Here is an 18,321-nt window from a genome sequence, read left to right on the forward strand (position 1 = left end):
TATAATAAATTATTAAAATAAGGACCGAGGAATGTGACAACAACGATGAGAAGAGTCAATACAATGTACGTGAAAAAAAAAAAGGAAATTTAAGCCCCAAAACAACTCCAACATATCCACACTTAGTAATACCAAATAGGGCCATTTGCAAAACACTCGACCCTTTTTTTCATATTAACGTCCAAAACCCACAACATCACCCCATATATCAAGTAGGGCCATTATTCAATGGTGATGGTGCCCACTCGGATTTTCTAGAGATTTTGGTGTATGAATTCGACCATGGATGGTCCAACACGAGTGTACTTCCTTCCAAACTTTATTGTCTCTTTATAAAATAGGCTTGCTCATTTATGATTGAGATTTAGTTTTGCTCAATTCAATGCATCCTCCAATTTTCTTAACTATTAAAATAATTAAATTATAAAATAACTAAGCCTTATTATATAATAAGTCTGACTTAAAAGATGTTTAATAAATAAATATAATGATTTAATAAAACTTAAATGATTATTTTGGATTCATTGATTGTTTAGAACTCATATAGTTTTATTGGAATTTACTAAATAATGTCATGCCACTCCGATTTAAGGGATGGAAGTTTTAGAAATTAATATAAGATTTCTAAGGATTACTATGATAGGTGAATTTAAAATTATTGATAGGTGAAGAATCAATTATTATGATAAGGTGGAGGAATGATTTTCATCTGATAAAGTGATTGGCCGGTTATACACATCTCCTCTAAGGAATTTGTGGTTTAATTGAATCACATCATGTAACTTTCAATGTTTTTTTTTTTTTTTTTTTTTTTTACTTTTTCAATGTTTGAAATGACATTTGACAATCAAGCATCATTTGGACCTAATTTTTATATAAATGAAATATTTTGTGGTTTTATATAAATGAAATGTTGGCATTGAAAATTTGTCAAAAATTTAAGAGTTATCCTAACTCAAATCACATTTTAATTAAAAAAAATATATTTATATTATTCTTAATTATTGTTAATTAAGAATCAAAATAATTAATAATATGATTCTTACAATAGGTGTGATTGAAAAACAAATTATTTGCAATTTTTTTTTCATCTAGACACTAATTTTTGTGTTGTATATATATAAAAGAACTTAGTTCCCTAGTTATATCCAAATTCTTTTATTACCATGATATTAATTTTATTGTACAATGAAAGATTAAGGGAAAACTAGGTTATGGCTCACTAATTTGAAAAAAAAATTCAAAATTTTATAAATTAGTTTTATCTTCATCCATTTAAATATATTTTAAAACACATACATTTCTCATAAGTTAAATAATTATTTCCTAAAATGACCATTTTATCTATTACATCAATAATGTCAATAAACAAATAAACATGTAGATGTTTAATTGTAAAGAACCAATCTCCCTTTTAGTTATGGTGTTGTGAGAGACAAATTTATGACTTTTTTTTTCTCTTTATAAACAAACATTCTTAAGAATATTTAACAACTATAAAATAAGAAATTTTAAAAATTAAAAATACAATTAAAACCAAAAAAAATAAAAATAAAATAAATTATTGACTCATATTATATTTTTCTTTCTTGATATCTATATTTTTAACTGGAGTCAATATTTTATTTTTTTATTTTTAAATTTTAAGTTCTAAATTTTTTTTATTTTATTATTGATGTCCACCAACAAAAATTTTATTCAATTTATTAAAAAAGATAGGAAGATGAAATGATTTATATAATATATAATATAAAACTATTATTAATTACAAGATTAGAAAAAATTTTATTCAATTTATTAAAAAAGATAGGAAGATGAAATGATTTATATAATATATAATATAAAATTATTATTAATTACAAGATTAGAAGGAATTTTATTTACCGTAGAACATTTTTCACAATGATTAGTACCCCATATTATATTATAATTTTTTTAATATACTTATTTGTAAGATGCTTTTATTAACTCAAAGTGATAAATTATTATTATTTTTTATAATTTTATTTCAAGAAATAATTATTTGATTTTTGAAAAATTACATGTATTTTAAAATATTTTTAAATTAACCTTCCCAACGATCTTCACGTGAAAGTCTTAGTTTACATTAATCAGAACCACTTTCCAACGATCTTCACGTGAAAGTCTTAGTCACTGTTTGGTGGCTGATTGGATACTGAGAATTATTAAGGGAATAAGCTACAATTTTCGTATTTCTAAGACAAATAAAAACATATTTTAAATATTTAATTTTTAATAAACGTGGTTTAAATATGACAGATGACCTTGAATTAATTGAATCCATGCTACTGGGAATCTGGGATTGATATTCAATAATTGTAATGAACCATTTCCCATCCTATAAATACCGAAGATTGCAAGCCATCTGATTCATATAGTGCTCGAGTGAGTTACACATGGCCTTAATTCTCGCAACCAGCAACGGGTCTTCTCCAGCCCCAGTTGCTAATCCAGAGACTAATCGCTGGACTGCAAATTGTCAGCCTAGCATTTGGGCCAATAGTTTCATCGTGAGCAACATTCCTGATGATGAGGTAATTTTCTGATCATATATGCAGTTTACATAACAAGATATAAAGATTTTCTCACTTTTTGTCCTTGCAATTTATTGATACAGAAAACGAGATAGAACAAGCATTACAAAGCATTACAAAGCACCTAGAGCAATGGCTTGGGGTGGCATACCACTTTGAAAACGAGATAGAACAAGCATTACAAAGCACCTATGATAACTATCATGGCATTGATGACATAAATGATGATCTCTATGATGTTGCACTTCGATTTCGACTACTAAGACAACAAGGCTTCAATATTTCGTGTGGTAAGCCTCATCAATATCATGTATAAGTTGCTTGAATATCATCTAGCAAAGCTCACATATAACATTCTATGTTTTGGTGATGATTGCAGATATATTCAAGAGGTACAAAGATGAAAAGGGAAGGTTCAAGGAGTCTTTGATCAATGATCCATGTGGCCTACTAGGCTTGTATGAAGCTGCACATCTCAGGGTGTGGGAAGAAGATATACTAGATGAAGCACTTGCTTTCACCACCACTCACCTCAAGTCTATTGTAGAACATTTAGAATACCCTCTTGCAGCACAAGTAACTCATGCCCTAGAGCGGCCCATTAGGAAAGGCTTGGAGAGGCTAGAGGCAAGGGCTTTCATGTCTATCTACCAAGATGAAGCTTCACATAGTAAAGCTTTACTGAAGTTTGCAAAGTTAGATTTCAACCTACTGCAGTCACTGTATAAGAAAGAGCTGAGTAATATCTCGAGATTAGTTCTCAAATCATTCTTGCGCTTAAATTCAAACTAACAGTTTACCAGGTCTTTTATGTGGATTAATGTATTTTCTCAGGTGGTGGAAAGACCTAGATTTCTCTTCAAAGCTACCTTTTGCCAGAGATCGATTGGTAGAAGGGTACTTTTGGATAGCAACATGTTGTTTTGAGCCCGAGTATTCATATGCTAGAAGAATACAGACCAAATTACATGCTCTGATAACAACTATGGATGATATATTTGATGCATATGGAACATTTGAAGAACTGGAGCTCTTTACAGAGGCAATCGGGAGGTTTGATATATGCTAGATTCAAATTACCCACAACCAATGAATTGATTTTGATATTTGAACTTTAAAAGGGAATTTGGTACTTGATTTTCAGGTGGGATATTGACAGCGTACATCAGCTTCCTGAATACATGAAACCATGCTATCAGGCAGTCTTAGATGTCTACAAAGAACTAAAAGTGATAATATGATGAAAGCACTACCAAACCGAGAGAGAAACTAGTAGGAAACATTATATGTCTCTCCCATATTATTACAATAGTTTTTATTCACGCAAAAGCCCAAACCATTAGGGGCGGCTAAGGTATGAATTGGACCTTTTTTCTTTTCTTCTTTCCTTCCATAGTGATTTCTTTGTACACATCTAAGAGTGCCGCATAGCAGAGTTTCATGTATTCTGGAAGCTGATCTATGCTGTTAATATCCCACCTGAAAATAAAATAATGATCCTTGATTTAAGTATATATAAATACATCTATTATACGCAATCAAGGTTGGTAATGTGCAAGGAGCAAACCTCTCAATGGCTTCTATGAAGAGCTCGAGTTCTTCAGATGTGCCATATGCATCATGGATATCATCTAGAATGGATGTCATGGCAATTACTTTGGTTAGAATTCGTCTACCCCGTAAGTATTGAGGCTCAAAATACACCCCAAGCATCCAAAAGTAACATTCAACCAATCTGTTTCGTGCTAAAGGTAACTTTGTAGCAAAGTCTAATTCTTTCCACCACCTAAAAGACATTAATATGATCAGCATACAGGAGAGTGATAACAATGGCCAAGTACATGTGGGGTGATCTAAAAACCAACCTTGCAAGATTGCTTAGCTCTTCCTTGTGCAGTGATAAATTTTAGTTGTTGGGAAGTGTTACCAGCTGTATTCATTAGCTGCTTCTCTTTGCAAGCACGTGTTACCTATGGCAACCAAGTAATTTTACTAAACAACACATCAAGAAAAACAACTTTCGAATATACAGGTATTTAACACAGATTTTCATTCAATTACCTCGTCCTCGGGAGTGTAGGATAAGAACTGGTCACCCCAAATGTTAGCGTGATACTTGACCACTGGACGATTTTCCAGTTCAGGACATTGGCCTAGAGGGCTTGCTAAGACTTGACCCGACATGTTAAATTTTTTGGAATGGTAGTAGAACACTTCTTTGAAAACTGACTTGGAAAGTATGAGTGCATAAGCTTGGGAAGCTCCATTGCATTTATAGGGCTGCAATGGCCTCCAGAAGCTGTATGTTGTTGAATATAATGTATGAAAGAGATTGATGACATGAAAGAGAAACCCCTTGCCTAAATTCACGCAAAAGCCCAAACCGTTAGGGGCGGCTAAGGTATGAATTGGACCTTTTTTCTTTTCTTTTTTCCTTTTTTTTTAATGGACCCAATTTTGAGTCTCTTGTCCTTAGGATATCCAAACCAATATCAATCCGTGGGTATTTAATTCAAACAACGTGCTAAGTTGATTGGGAAAATGGACTAAGTCTGTTCAACGAATGCGGTAGATTTCCTTGCCAAAAAGGTGTGTTAAGTTCGAATTTCTTCCACAATTCTTTTTAAATTTTGAACTTAATTTGAATTTCTTCCACAGTTCTTTTTAAAATTAGAAATTAAGTTGAATTTCTTCCACAATTCTTTTTAAATTTGGAAATTAAATTGATTTTATTTCACAATTCTTTTTTAAAATTAGAAATTGAGTTGAATTTCTTCCACAATTCTTTTTTATATTAGAAATTAAGTTGAATTTCTTTCACAATTCTTTTTAAAATTTGAAATTAAGTTGAGTTTCTTCCACGATTCTTTTCAAATCTATAAAAATCTTCTATCTCTAATTCCTAATCATGAAAACGATGTGCATGCGAAAGTTCTATTACAAATATATATAAACACTACAAAAATGATGTTTTATAGCAGCGGCTAGTGATCCTCACTAAAGGTCATAAATGGTGTGGCTGCAAATTATGGTTGCACACGCAGCTGACCGCCACATGGTGTAGCAAAAGGTGGTGCAACTATTTCTTATAGTTGCAGTTGTGAAGGTGACCGTAAGCACAAGTCAAAGCAATAGTAGTAGCCACAGTAAAAAATTCTTGCATTACCAAGAGTAGCTTCAATACGTTTTCTGGGGAAGACCTTTCATTTGAGGGATGAAAGTTTTGGAGGTTTTACATGCACCATTTATCTTTCTAATTTTAATTTTTTTAGATAATGATTTACATATTAACACATCAATAACATTGCTTGCATTTATAATTCTCTATTAACAATGAGTTTGTCTTCCTTTTCTAATGGAAAGTGAAAAGATAATATTAAACATGATTGGTCTTAAAATATATTTAATTTATAATTAAAAATTCATTTTTAATATTACTAGATATTGCTATAAGTAACTTAAATGTCACATGGAATTTTCCTTATTTTTCAAAGGATTGCTAGGTTTTGTTATTTAATCACATCGAATTATTAGTTCAATAACCATTTTTTTATTAGAATCTAACCATAAACTTTATAGGCTCTTAAGATTGTATTCATCATGTGATGGGTTTCATCCAAATATATAAATCAAGATAAATTCATTAGTGTGGATGGTTGAGATCCTTTAATCAAGTTATGATGGTAATCAAACATTATATTTAGGCATTTTGTTAATATACCTAACCTTATTCCTTCATAATTCTACTTTCACTAAAGCAAGTGGCATGTATAACTTTTTCATTGGTAATATTTTCTTGGGTCTTATTCTTCTTAAATCGAATTTTGACCACTTCAAAGTTAGTGAATTTCAAGGTATGTATATATTTGATGTTGGTAGAGCCAATGACACGGAATGCCTAATATATGAAATTAACATGTATGAAGAATTAAAAGTCATAGGCAAGGATTGACATGCAAAGAGAAAAAGGAATAGCATTCAAATAGATTGAGGGGCATTAAAAAATAATTAAAAATAATAAATTTATTAAAATTTTATTTTTATATTTTATTTTATTATTATACAAAAATTGTTTGCTCAAATTTAAACAATAGGATGCATTGCCCAAGTTGTAAGGTCCACCATTCCAAACTCAAGTGCATGTGCATGGGATCAAACAGCCAGCCCCACTTCCTTTAATTAAAAAGGATATTTTAGTATCCTCTTTAAATTTTATTCATTGGGTATTCTACTAGTAAAACTTTATATTTTTTTCCTTCAAATTTTTTTCAAAGCTTAATAAAATGTTCTTAAATTTATTATTCAAAGAATAATATCGCAAAGAAATTTATGAACATAGATGCTTATAGAAATTATAGCAAAGTAATAATTAATTATTTTAAAAACTTTCATCTTCTTTTCAATAAGTTATATGCTATTCCCAAAAAGTAAAAGATTCCAAGAAAAATGAAATTTTATCATTTAGTAGTATCTTTATTTTGTAATTTTTTTTGTTTCCTTTTATAATATTTATTCCAATGAGTTCACTTGACATCTATTCCAAGGCCGCCTTGTTTGTTATCTAATTATTGGAAAGATACTAGTTTGAATTTGAGAATTTTTAGAACTAAGAAGTGTGAAAGAAACATGAAATTTCCACCGATTTCTATTAGAAGAATTTTCAGGGAATTCTCACATGATAGTCAACATAATTTTTCACTGTATGCTTCAGTCATCAGTGCAATTGAAACCAAGTATTCAATCTTCTTCTCTTTGAATCAGGAAAAATAAAGCCATTTTCTTACAATCATGAAAAATATGAGTTTGTTATTTTGTTACTTTTATTTTCCTTCAATTAACAACTCATTCATGGGTTAAATTTGGTGGCATAGACTAGTGAAAAAGAGCAATTATTTTTATTTTTATTTTTTTTAGGATTGGAAGATTAATGCTAGAGCAGCTGATTTCCTCATGGGGTCACAACCATAATCCCTTCTGTATCTTCTCTGCCAAAGACCTCTAAAAGGCCGATATGCAGTTGATAAGTATATATATACAGGCTATGCAGTTGATAAAGATATATTTTATATTTGAGCTTTGTATTTTAAAATCTTGTTCTTTTCTTCTCTATTTTGTTCTCTCTCTCTCTCTCTTTTGCACTAACACTATGATCCATTTCTTACAAGGGTTCTCGAGAAGGCCGACCGATTTCCTTTAGGTGACATTGCAATGGGCATTAATGGGATTGTGGATCCCAAAATTCTAGAGGAGGGATACTACAGCTGCAACAATTCTAAGCAGTCTTCCCACAAAGGTGCACTAACAAAATAGCTGAGAAATATTTACTGGCCAGCAATTGCAAAAAGGTGGGGCAGTGAGCAGCGTTGCATCTGAGTCGGTTGATTAAAGGCTAATCCAGCCTATGCGGGTAAGTCTAGCTTTTTCTCTTTACTAATTCGTTTCTCTATGCTGTAGCTTTTACAAGGCTTGTGCGGGGATGAGGACGGAGCCAGTACTTTTAAGACAGCAAAGTTAAAACCCTACCCTTTGTCTTTTAGCAATCATGGCGCTTTTTAGAAGGCTTGTGTGTGGGTGAGGAAGAAGGCAGTACTTTTAACAAGAAAGTAAAACCCCCTTGTCTTTAGCAATCATGGCGTTGGTACGATGGGTTTGATAGAAGTCATTTGGTTTAGTGAGTTCTTTATTGTTAACTATTTTTTTAATCAATGAATGATAGTGAGATTAAATTTTTTATTTATTTGGATGATAAGAGGATTCTTTTGGAAGCAGTCAACGGTCAATAACTCTCTTATAACTTATTGATTTATTTATTTTTTTCATCTTTACCTTTAAGAATTTTAATTATCTTAATTATCTTTTTTTTTTTTTTCAAATTTATTTTAACTTATTGTTAAAAAAATAAAACCTCATGATAATTCTTTTTGTAAGTCTTTTTTTCTATACCTTGTCTATAATTTTCAATATCATAATCCTTGTTAGGAAAATAATGAGTTTATTGAATTGATTCTCCATTTTTTTTTTCTTTTTTCTTTTTTGGCAAAAATTTAAACTCTGCATAATTTAATGTGCTTGAACTTTGAATTCCAATCTTATGTAACGTCATAACTTTTATTTTTTACATGGTATATAATAAAACTTTTAGAATGTCTAATATTATAATAATAATAATAAAAATATTTTACCCGTTAGGATGAATTTTTTAGTTTTTATGTCTTTGTATGTTCTAAACCCTCTTCTGCTAATAAGGCCATATAAGCGGTCTGACCAAAACATCTCTTTCCTGGTAACTTCCAAGTGATTTTCTATGGAGAATTTTCTCCCTGATCACGTGAACTTTAAATGGCAGAAAAGTATCAAACTTGATCCATGTGTTTTAAATATATATTAAAATGGATGCAACAGCATTAATACATTTAGCCCAAGTGATAGTATGATGCAAAGCACGACCAAACCGAGAGAGAAACTAGTATCAAACATTATATGTCTCTCTTACAATCATATTTATTCATCTTAGTACTCCTTAGGTATGGCAGAATATGTAGATGCTCATCAACTTGATCCATTTGGTCATGCGATAGGGTGAATGAGCAGTGATGCAACATTATTCTTCATCACTTTTCCAACATGAGTGTACCCATCTCCCCCCGTGTAGATCACATACATCACTCGAGAAAGATTAAGCACACGCATAAGGAGAGGCATCGGAACAGCCGTAGGTCGTAGGAATTCCTCATTAGTATCCTTCCATGCATCCACAACTTGCTTCTGAAACTTATCGTATACCTCTTCCTCAGAGGCACCGTATTGCTTCATGTAACATTCAACGCCTGAGGCAACATGTCCTCTCTTTTGCTCAAACTGTATATATGGTTTAGAAGAACAGTGCAGTAAATATATTTGATTGAGATTTAAGGTTAAGGTCAAATTATAGCTTAACAAGAAATACTATATTCACAATACCTTATGTGAAGTGATGTCATCCATGAGCCTAGCAATTACAGCTGATGCTGTGACAATCTTGGGGTCACTGATCACCCAATCAAAGGCCTCCTTTGTTACGATTTTTCCCATACCAATGAAAGACGTGGCTGTAAGCATGGGGTAACCTGAGGATACCCGTGCTATACTCATATACTCTTCCATTGTTGGTATGCGTCCTTCATGGAGCCATTTAGCCTCATGAAAATAAGCTCTAACTTGTTTTTTCATCTGTCAAACATTCAATCAAGTCACATCTATATCCCAACGATATGTTAGTATACAAAACACAGTCAATGCAGAATGTCCTACTGCTTCTATCGCATATTGAACCCTATATTGGTTTCCTTCTTTCTCCATCTCTTCCTCAATTTCTTTGTACACATCTAAGAGTGCCACATAAAAGTGTTTCATGTATTCTGGAAGGTGATCTATGCTGTTAATATCCCACCTGAAAATAAAACCAGGCCTGATGTAAGTATCACATACAATACAAATGATGAAGGTTGGTAATTTGCATGTATCAAACCTCTCAATGGCCTCGGTGAAGAGCTCGAGTTCTTCAAATGTGCCATATGCGTCATATATATCATCCATAGTGGATGTCATGGCAATTGTTTTGGTTACAATTCGTCTAGCCCAGACATATTGAGGCTCAAAGAACACCCCAAGTATCCAGAAGTAGCCTTCCACCAATCTATCTCTCGCAAAAGGTAGCTTTGTAGCAAAGTTTAATTGTTTCCACCACCTAAAATTCATTGAAACAAATAGCTCAGGTTAAAATGAGAAGGTGACTACGCATATCTGCTAGTGATTTGAAAGCAAACCTAGTAATATTGCTTAGCTCCTCCTTGTGTAGGGACTGCACTAGATTGAAATCTAACTTGGCCAGCTTTAGTAGAGTTCTGTCATGCGAAGTTTCATCCTGGTAGATAGATATATACCACCTTGCCTCTAGCCTCTCTAAACCTTTTCTAATGGGCTGCTTCAGGGCATGGGCAACTTGTTCTACAAAAGGATATTCTAAGTGTTCTACCATGGACCTAAGATGGGTGGTGGTGAAAGCAAGTGCTTCATCCAGTATGTCTTCTCCATGAACTCTGAGATGTGCAGCCTCATACAAGCCTAGCATGCCTCTTACATCACTGACTAAAGCTTTCTTGAAGTTACCCTTTTCATCCTTGAACTCATTGAACAAGCCTACATAAATACCGTAATTTAAACATACATAAGATTGGACTTATGAGAAGGATACATTTTAGCTTATACATGATAATTTTTTGTGCTCTTACCACATGAAATATTGAACCCAGCTTGTCTTAGTAACCGAAATTGAAGAGCAACATTATAGATACCACCTTCCATATCATCGCCATTAGGATAGCTATCATAAATATGTTGTAACACTTCTTCTATCTCTCTTTCAAAGTGGTATGCCACCCCAAGACGTTGCACAGCATCGATAAATTTTAGTTGTTGGGAAGTGTTACCAGCTGTATTCATTAGCTTCCTCCGAATTTCCTCTTTCAGATCTTCAAGTTGCTTCTCTTTGCAGGCACGTGTTACCTATGGCAACCAAGTAATTTTACTAAACAACACATCAAGAAAAACAACTTTCGAATATATAGGTATTTAACACAGGTTTTCATTCAATTACCTCGTCTTCAGGAGTGTAGGACATGAACTGGTCACCCCAAATGCTAGGGTGATACTTGACCACCGGACGATTTTCCAGTTCCGGAAATTGGCCTAGAGGGCTTGCTAAGACTTGACCCGACATGTTAATTTTTTGGAATGGTAGTAGAACACTTCTTTGAAAACTGACTTGGAAAGTATGAGTGCAAAAGCTTGGGAAGCTCCATTGCATTTATAGGGCTGCAATGGCCTCCTGAAGCTGTATGTTAAGTTGAATATAATGTATGAAAGAGATTGATGACATGAAAGAGAAGCTGTATGTTAAGTTGAATGGTATGTGGCCCACGGTGTGAAACAGTCGTGCTCAGAATAGACTATAAAATATTGGTCTGCTTGAGTTTCTTTGGTCAAATTCACTCAGGATATCCAAACCAATATCAATCTGTAGGTATTTAATTCAAACAACGTGCTAAGTTGATTTGGAAATTAAATTGATTTTATTTCACAATTCTTTTTTAAAATTAGAAATTAAGTTGAATTTCTTCCACAATTCTTTTTAAAATTGGAAATTAAGTTGAGTTTCTTCCACAATTCTTTTCAAATCTATACAAAATCTTCTATCTCTAATTCCTAATCATGAAAACAATGTGCATGCGAAAGTTCTATTACAAATATATATAAACTACAGGAATAATGTCTTATAGCAGCGGCTAGTGATCCTCACTAAAGGTCAGAAATGGTGTGGCTGGAAATTATGGTTGCACACCCAGCTGACTGCCACATGGTGTAGCAAAAGGTGGTGCAAATATTTCTTATAGTTGCAGTTGTGAAGGTGACCGTAAGCAACCACAGGTAAAGTGCAGCAGAAGTCAAAGCAATAGTAGCAGCCACAGTAAAGTGCAGCGAATGGTTCCTACATCTTGTTTTTGACCCCCACTAAATGGCACATAGTTGCATTTTGGAGTTGGTCCAGGTATAGGTCAACCATAGGCAAAGTACTACAAAAGTCAAAGCAATAGTAGCAGCCATAGTAAAGTGTGGCAAATGGTTCCTACAGCTGCATCTTGTTTTTGACCCCACTAAATGGTACATAGTTGCATTTTGGAGTTGCCCCAGGTATAGGTCAACCATAGGCAAAGAGCTACAAAAGTCAAAGCACTAGTAGCAGCCATAGTAAAGGTCAGCAAATGGTTCCTCAGCTGCATCTTGTTTTTTACCTCCACTAAATAGCATATAGTTGCATTTTAGAGTTGGCCCCAGCTATAGGTCAACCACATGTAAAGTGCAACAAAAGTCAAAGCAATAGTAGCAGCCACAGTAAAGGTCAGCAAATGGTTCCTACAGCTGCATCTTGTTTTTGACCACCACTAAATGACATATAGTTGCATTTTGGAGTTAGCCACAGCTATAGGTTATTATTATTAAATTTTTGTGAGGCTCATTTGTGAGGTTCCCATTAAATCCTTCAAAACATCATAAAAATGATGGATCAAAAACATTTTTCTTCTGATAATTTGAATCTAGATATTTTGATATTACATTCAATTTCATACTACAATAGTAGCTTGACCTTATCCCAACCACTTCATAACTGAATGGCAATTTGTTCTGGATCCTTTTGAACGCCATAGCAAGTGTAGATTGGGTAGACAAAAAAAGAAAAGGGCTAACCCCTTCAAGATTGGCACAAAAGCTTCATGGTAATATTCCAAAATTTTGAGAAATACAAAACTCATAGGTCAACAAAAATGCTTCTCCTAAACATGATATCTATTATAAACCTTTTTTTCAACAAAAATAAATAAATAATATAATAATAATAGAATCATACAATTGATACATACAGATGGTGAGTTCCAATTAGCATCGACAAAACAAATTTGCAAGAACACAAAAGAGATTTTTTATATCAACATATTGATAAAATGACTTAACACTCAAAAAGGAGCTCTGAGATTTGATATTTTGTTAATAGAGATCCATGAGGACATAGAACGATATATTTAAATAGTTACTTTTTCTATGAATAAGAAAAAAAATTACACCAGTAACAGCATACCAATGCTTATTTCAATAAAGTGTCATTCATGGACAAAAACTAAAGAGACCAACTGGGACTAGGAGGCGAGGCCATGATATTATCAATTGTGTTTCTGATGCAAAACACTAGGCATGCTATTATTACCATTGAGAGCAGCACAATATATTCGCTTCTCAGCAAGTCCAATATCTGATAATATCATATTACCCTGCACACAGAATACAAACAACAGACGAAATGTGAGTTGCAACAATTAGGCAATCAAAATAGCATTTTGAACAATGTAGGAACCTAACTTCCAAACAAAATAGTATGAACAAGAAACTGTTATTCCTTTCATGATACAAGCACTTTTTGCCTCCATAAATTAGTAATTACTTGATACAGAGTAAAATTTAAGGGTACAACAAACACCACAACCTCATAATTCAAAAACCATCAAGAAGGCTATGATGAAATCTAATCACCACATCCAAATAGGTATTTCTCTGGTCTCAACAAGTGACACAAGGAAATTTTTGTATCTAGTGAATACCTTTGCCTACATCTAGTACAAGGTTTTTTTTTTTGTCTTGTAAACATATATATACATCCAAACATGTATACACACACACACATGTATATGCACTCTGAAGTTCCTTAGAAATTATAAGTAGATTTTGTAGGCACATGGTTGTGACCAATTCTTGTCCTAGCTTGTAGTTCTAGGTTAGCCCAACGGTTTACTTTTTACAAATTTTCTCTTTATGATTGGCGTTATCCCTCTAGGGATATATTGTTAATGGCCACAACCTCAGCAATCTTTCTCATGTTTTCATGCATGGGTTAGTTTAAAAAGGAAAAATACATGATTGCTAGAGTTTGAACTTCCATTATTTTACTATAGGTACAAGGTTTACATTTTTTGGTATTCATGCCCCAGTTTTGTCATTTTCATACTGACATGTGCTTATGGTACTTCTATTATAGTTGTTCCACATAAATTAATCTCTCTTAGCTTGCTCATATTTCCCTTGATTTATGGAAAACTCTTTAGCTTTGAGCACCCTTTACAAGAGAGACTTTGAAGCTGGAAGGCTTTCGAGGCTTGTGCACCCTATTATATTCAAGAAAAAAGTTAATAACTCTAACAATGACAGTAGTGGATGAACCTTTTAAGTAAATTTATACAATCTTCTAGATTTAGGATCTCTAAATTTGGCACACTTGAAAAGTTTGGGATTTCAACAAGATCTTGTGAATAACTGAGGTTGATGACTTTCAAGTTATCAAGAATCTAGAACAAAATAAAACGTGTTAATAGATCATTTTTTATAAACTTTTAAATTAATATAAAAATTATTAACTAAAGAACACTAATAATAATGCCTCATTCCCTTTCCAAAGTTGCTTTATGCTACTATATATTAAGTCAAGTTCAACAAGATTCCTTCCTTTAAAATGTGTTGGTAAAGATTCTAAAGAGAATCCATAAAAATGGAGGAATCTTAATTGAGAAGAAGGAAATTCAAAGTCAACCTTAAGATGATTAATCCATATCAATGGATTATAGACTTTGAACAATCTAAGTCTACTCATCTTTGTGAAAGAATCTGTAGAAAATTGTATCTCATTTGATCTAGAAATATCTAAAAATAGTCCTTCAATTGCTTCAGTCCCCAAAAAGATAAAAGCAAAGAGTAAGACAAGTACAAGATGTATAAAAATTAATTAAATTATATAGATAAATAACTTCTTCAATAAAAGACATTTAACTTTTACCATATTTCTTGTTAACGTGCTATCAACATCATTGGAATCCCAAAGTTTGCTCATTTTTCCAGGCTCTTTAAGACATTCTTGACGAACAATCTCTCAGCCCATTTGTTGCAATAAATCATGCATATCTAACTTATTTTCAGAAATAGTAATGAGGCATCTTTCATGAAGAACTTTTATTCCAATCTTTGCATACCTTCCTAATATTCTTGAAACAAAATCTTTGTCTTCTCCTTTGAAAAAACATGCAATATCTAAGAATATCTCCTTTTCTATATCATCTAATCTCTCATAACTTACTTTAAGAACATTTTGGACTTTCATGTGGGGTAGTTTTTCTAATTTATGCAATGTGCTTTTCCATTCATCTATTTTCTTACCAAAAAAAAAGCCACCTAAAACTTTAAGTGCTATTGGAAGACCTTTGCATATTCTACTACACGATGTGAAAGGCTTGCAAAATCTTCTTTAGGTTTGGGAATGTTTTGTTTAAAGGCCCACCAATTAAAAAGCTCAATGGCTTCTTCATGATTCAACTCCTTTACCTCATAAAATTGATTTACTCCATGTTGGCTCAACAAACTTGTATCTTTAGTTGTTATAATGATTGTACTTTTTGCCCCATACCAACCATTTTTTCCAGCTAAGTTTTCCAATTGCTCTAATTCATCCACATCATTGAGAACAATAAGGACTCTTTTCAAGCGAAGTCTTTCCTTTATCACATTGATTCCTTCGCTAGTATCACTGAATTTTGGACTTTGACACTTTAAGATATCTTTAAGGAGTTTCTTTTGTAATTCAAGTAAACTACCTTTGGATTTCTCTCCAACACCTCTAAGAAAACTACTACCATCAAATCGGGAAGAGACATCATTATAAAAAGTCATCGTGATGGTAGTTTTACCAATTCCATATATACCAACCATGTGAACATCATCCAACTCAGTTTTTATCAATGATTTTAATTGCTTCAAATGAAGTTCCATACCAACTACATTGTCACCCACATATAAAGGCTTACGATTCAATCTTGTAATGATAACTTCACGAATCTTTTGAATAACCTCTGTCTCATGTCTGTGAATCATTAAGTACATAAGATTAGAATTAATTACAAATATAATCAATATAAAGGAAATTGGTGATGTTGGTGTCATTCACAATACTAACCAAATTTTTAACAATAGTGTAATAAAAAAATCGATCAAGCTAATTTATTAATTTACAATAATTTTATTCTAATTAATTTATAATATTTATATATACAAAAAAAAACATATATTAATTTATCCACATAATTTATAATATTTATGTATATGTATATATAAATATATTCTATGACATATTTACAATATAAATATATAATATTTATTTAAAAAAGAAGCTCATTTCAATTTGTCTTTCTCAAGCATTAACTACAATCCCACATCGGCTGCACATAACACCCAAAATTAGAGAAAAAATGAATTTACATATGAAATATACCCAAGTTTGTAATTTGAGAAAAAAAAATGAAATAAAGCAAAGGTAAAGAGAAGAATTATTACTGGTTATCCACATGGTATCCAGTTAGCTTAGCTGCTTTCTTCAAGGCAATCCTCCACTTCTCTATTAGCTCCTTCTTCTCTCGATCTGCATCTTTCTCATGGTTGAAAAATGCGACTTTAAAGCTTCCCGATTGGTGCCCTACATCTGAAGGCTTCACATGGTAGAAGACCGGTATAACCTTATTGTTCTCCAGCGCTGTATGCTCAATGATCTTTACGAGTTCATTCAAACACCACTTGGAGGTAGCATAGTTTTCTGAGAAAATAATTGTAAAAATCTTCGATCCTTGGATAGCTCTAGACAGACCCGATTTGATGCCCTCTCCTTTCTCAAGTTCTTCATCATCTCTGAAGGTGTAAATGCCATATGCAACCAAAGTGTTATAAAGATGATCAGTGAAATTCTTGCGAGTATCTTCACCTCTGAAACTCAAGAACACATCATAACTATGAGGATTAGGAGTAGAAGATGATGCTTGTAAGGTGCTCATAGAAGCCATTTCTGGACTGGTGCCGGAGGAGTTAAAAGAAGGCTTAGAAAGAAAAGCTAAATGACTGTTCTTCTCTTGGCAAGCAATCTTTTCTTGGTCGGAGGCTAGAAGGATGAATGGTTCACAGGAGCCAACAGCTGGCATCAATCATTAATAACACTAGCAACTTTTCTTATCACTTTTCTTCGCTCCTTCCTTTGTCATTTTTCGTTTATTTTCCTCCATCTGTCGTTCAACAACCAGCACTCACCCTTTCACATGTGGGCCAAATAATTCATTTTCTTGCATTTTTATTTATTCTTTTTCATTAGTTTTGAATTTTTTTTCCAATGAAGCTGTGAGACTTAATATTTAATCTCATTTGTTTAATTAATGACAAAATATATTAATTAAATAAAATAAATATTAATTACATATATAAACTATGTAGGACATAATTTATGATGTTAAATAATAATATACAATCTTAATTCATTGAAGTTGGCCTTCACATGAAAAAATTACCTCTTAAGCCATTGAAGTGCATGTCATGTTTCATTTTTACTTTTGTTTTTTTAGTTCTTTGGGCATTCAATATTATGTTTTTCCATTTCTACACTTTTCTCTAGTTTTCTTCCATTTTTTTTAATTAACAATGGATTCACTTGACATCTATTCCAAAGTGTCTTCCTTTGTTATCAAATTATTCAAAAGATAATATACTAAAAGGAATTTATGAACATAGAGCTTTATAAAAATTATATGAAATTAAAACTAATTTGAATTTGAGAATCTATAGTAAAAAGTGTCAAGGAGACATGAATTTCCATACATTTGTATTTAAGAATTTTCAGGGAATTCCCATCTGATAGTCAAAAAAGTTTTTCATGGCATTGTCCCAATTATCAATTGCTATAGGTTGGTGAAGCTCTCTCTTTACCAATTCTTTTCTCACTTTTCCCTCACATTTGCTTTTCTTTATCACTTTTTTGGATAATGATAAAAGTTTTGGAGGTTTTACATGCACCATTTATCTTTTTAATTTTAATTTTTTGGATAATGATTTACATCAATAACACATCAATAAGTAACTTAAATGTCACGTGGAATTTTCCTTATTTTTTAAAGGATTGCTATGTTTTGTTATTGAATCACATCGAATTATTAGTTCAATAACCATTTTTTTATTAGAATCTAACCATAAACTTTAAAGGCTCTTAAGATTGTATTCATCATGTGATGGGTTTCATCCAAATATATAAATTAAGATAAATTCATTAGTGTGGATGGTTGAGATCCTTTAATCAAGTTACGATGGTAATCAAACATTCTAT

The 18,321-nt window shown here is 32.3% G+C and overlaps 1 protein-coding gene and 2 pseudogenes across 3 annotated transcripts; 1 reads left to right on the forward strand and 2 right to left on the reverse strand.

Annotated features, from left to right (window-relative positions):
- The first annotated feature begins 2,417 nt into the window (after positions 1 to 2,417).
- On the forward strand, positions 2,418 to 3,796 carry LOC117905782 (annotated as a pseudogene).
- Positions 3,797 to 8,906: 5,110 nt separating this feature from the next.
- LOC117907262 lies at positions 8,907 to 12,556 on the reverse strand (annotated as a pseudogene).
- Positions 12,557 to 12,678: 122 nt separating this feature from the next.
- LOC117907263 (disease resistance protein RPV1-like) lies at positions 12,679 to 17,129 on the reverse strand. 3 transcript variants are annotated; one of them, XR_004649979.1, is made up of 3 exons: positions 16,518 to 17,120; positions 13,354 to 13,417; positions 12,679 to 13,048 (listed from the first exon to the last, which is right to left on the reverse strand). XR_004649979.1 is itself a non-coding variant. In XM_034820748.1 (2 exons), exons 1-2 carry the CDS (start codon positions 17,015 to 17,017, stop codon positions 13,408 to 13,410), a joined length of 510 nt encoding a protein of 169 aa, XP_034676639.1. In that variant the 5' UTR covers positions 17,018 to 17,120; the 3' UTR covers positions 13,095 to 13,407. The 3 variants fall into 3 exon arrangements, 2 of the variants coding, with proteins under 2 accessions (XP_034676639.1, XP_034676638.1); XM_034820748.1 differs by lacking the exon at positions 12,679 to 13,048 and having other exon boundaries at positions 13,095 to 13,417; XM_034820747.1 differs by lacking the exons at positions 12,679 to 13,048; positions 13,354 to 13,417 and adding an exon at positions 14,958 to 16,047 and having other exon boundaries at positions 16,518 to 17,129.
- Between the last annotated feature and the right edge of the window lie 1,192 nt (positions 17,130 to 18,321).

Source organism: Vitis riparia, chromosome 18, assembly GCF_004353265.1.
Source record: "Vitis riparia cultivar Riparia Gloire de Montpellier isolate 1030 chromosome 18, EGFV_Vit.rip_1.0, whole genome shotgun sequence".
NCBI classification, from domain to species: domain Eukaryota; kingdom Viridiplantae; phylum Streptophyta; class Magnoliopsida; order Vitales; family Vitaceae; genus Vitis; species Vitis riparia.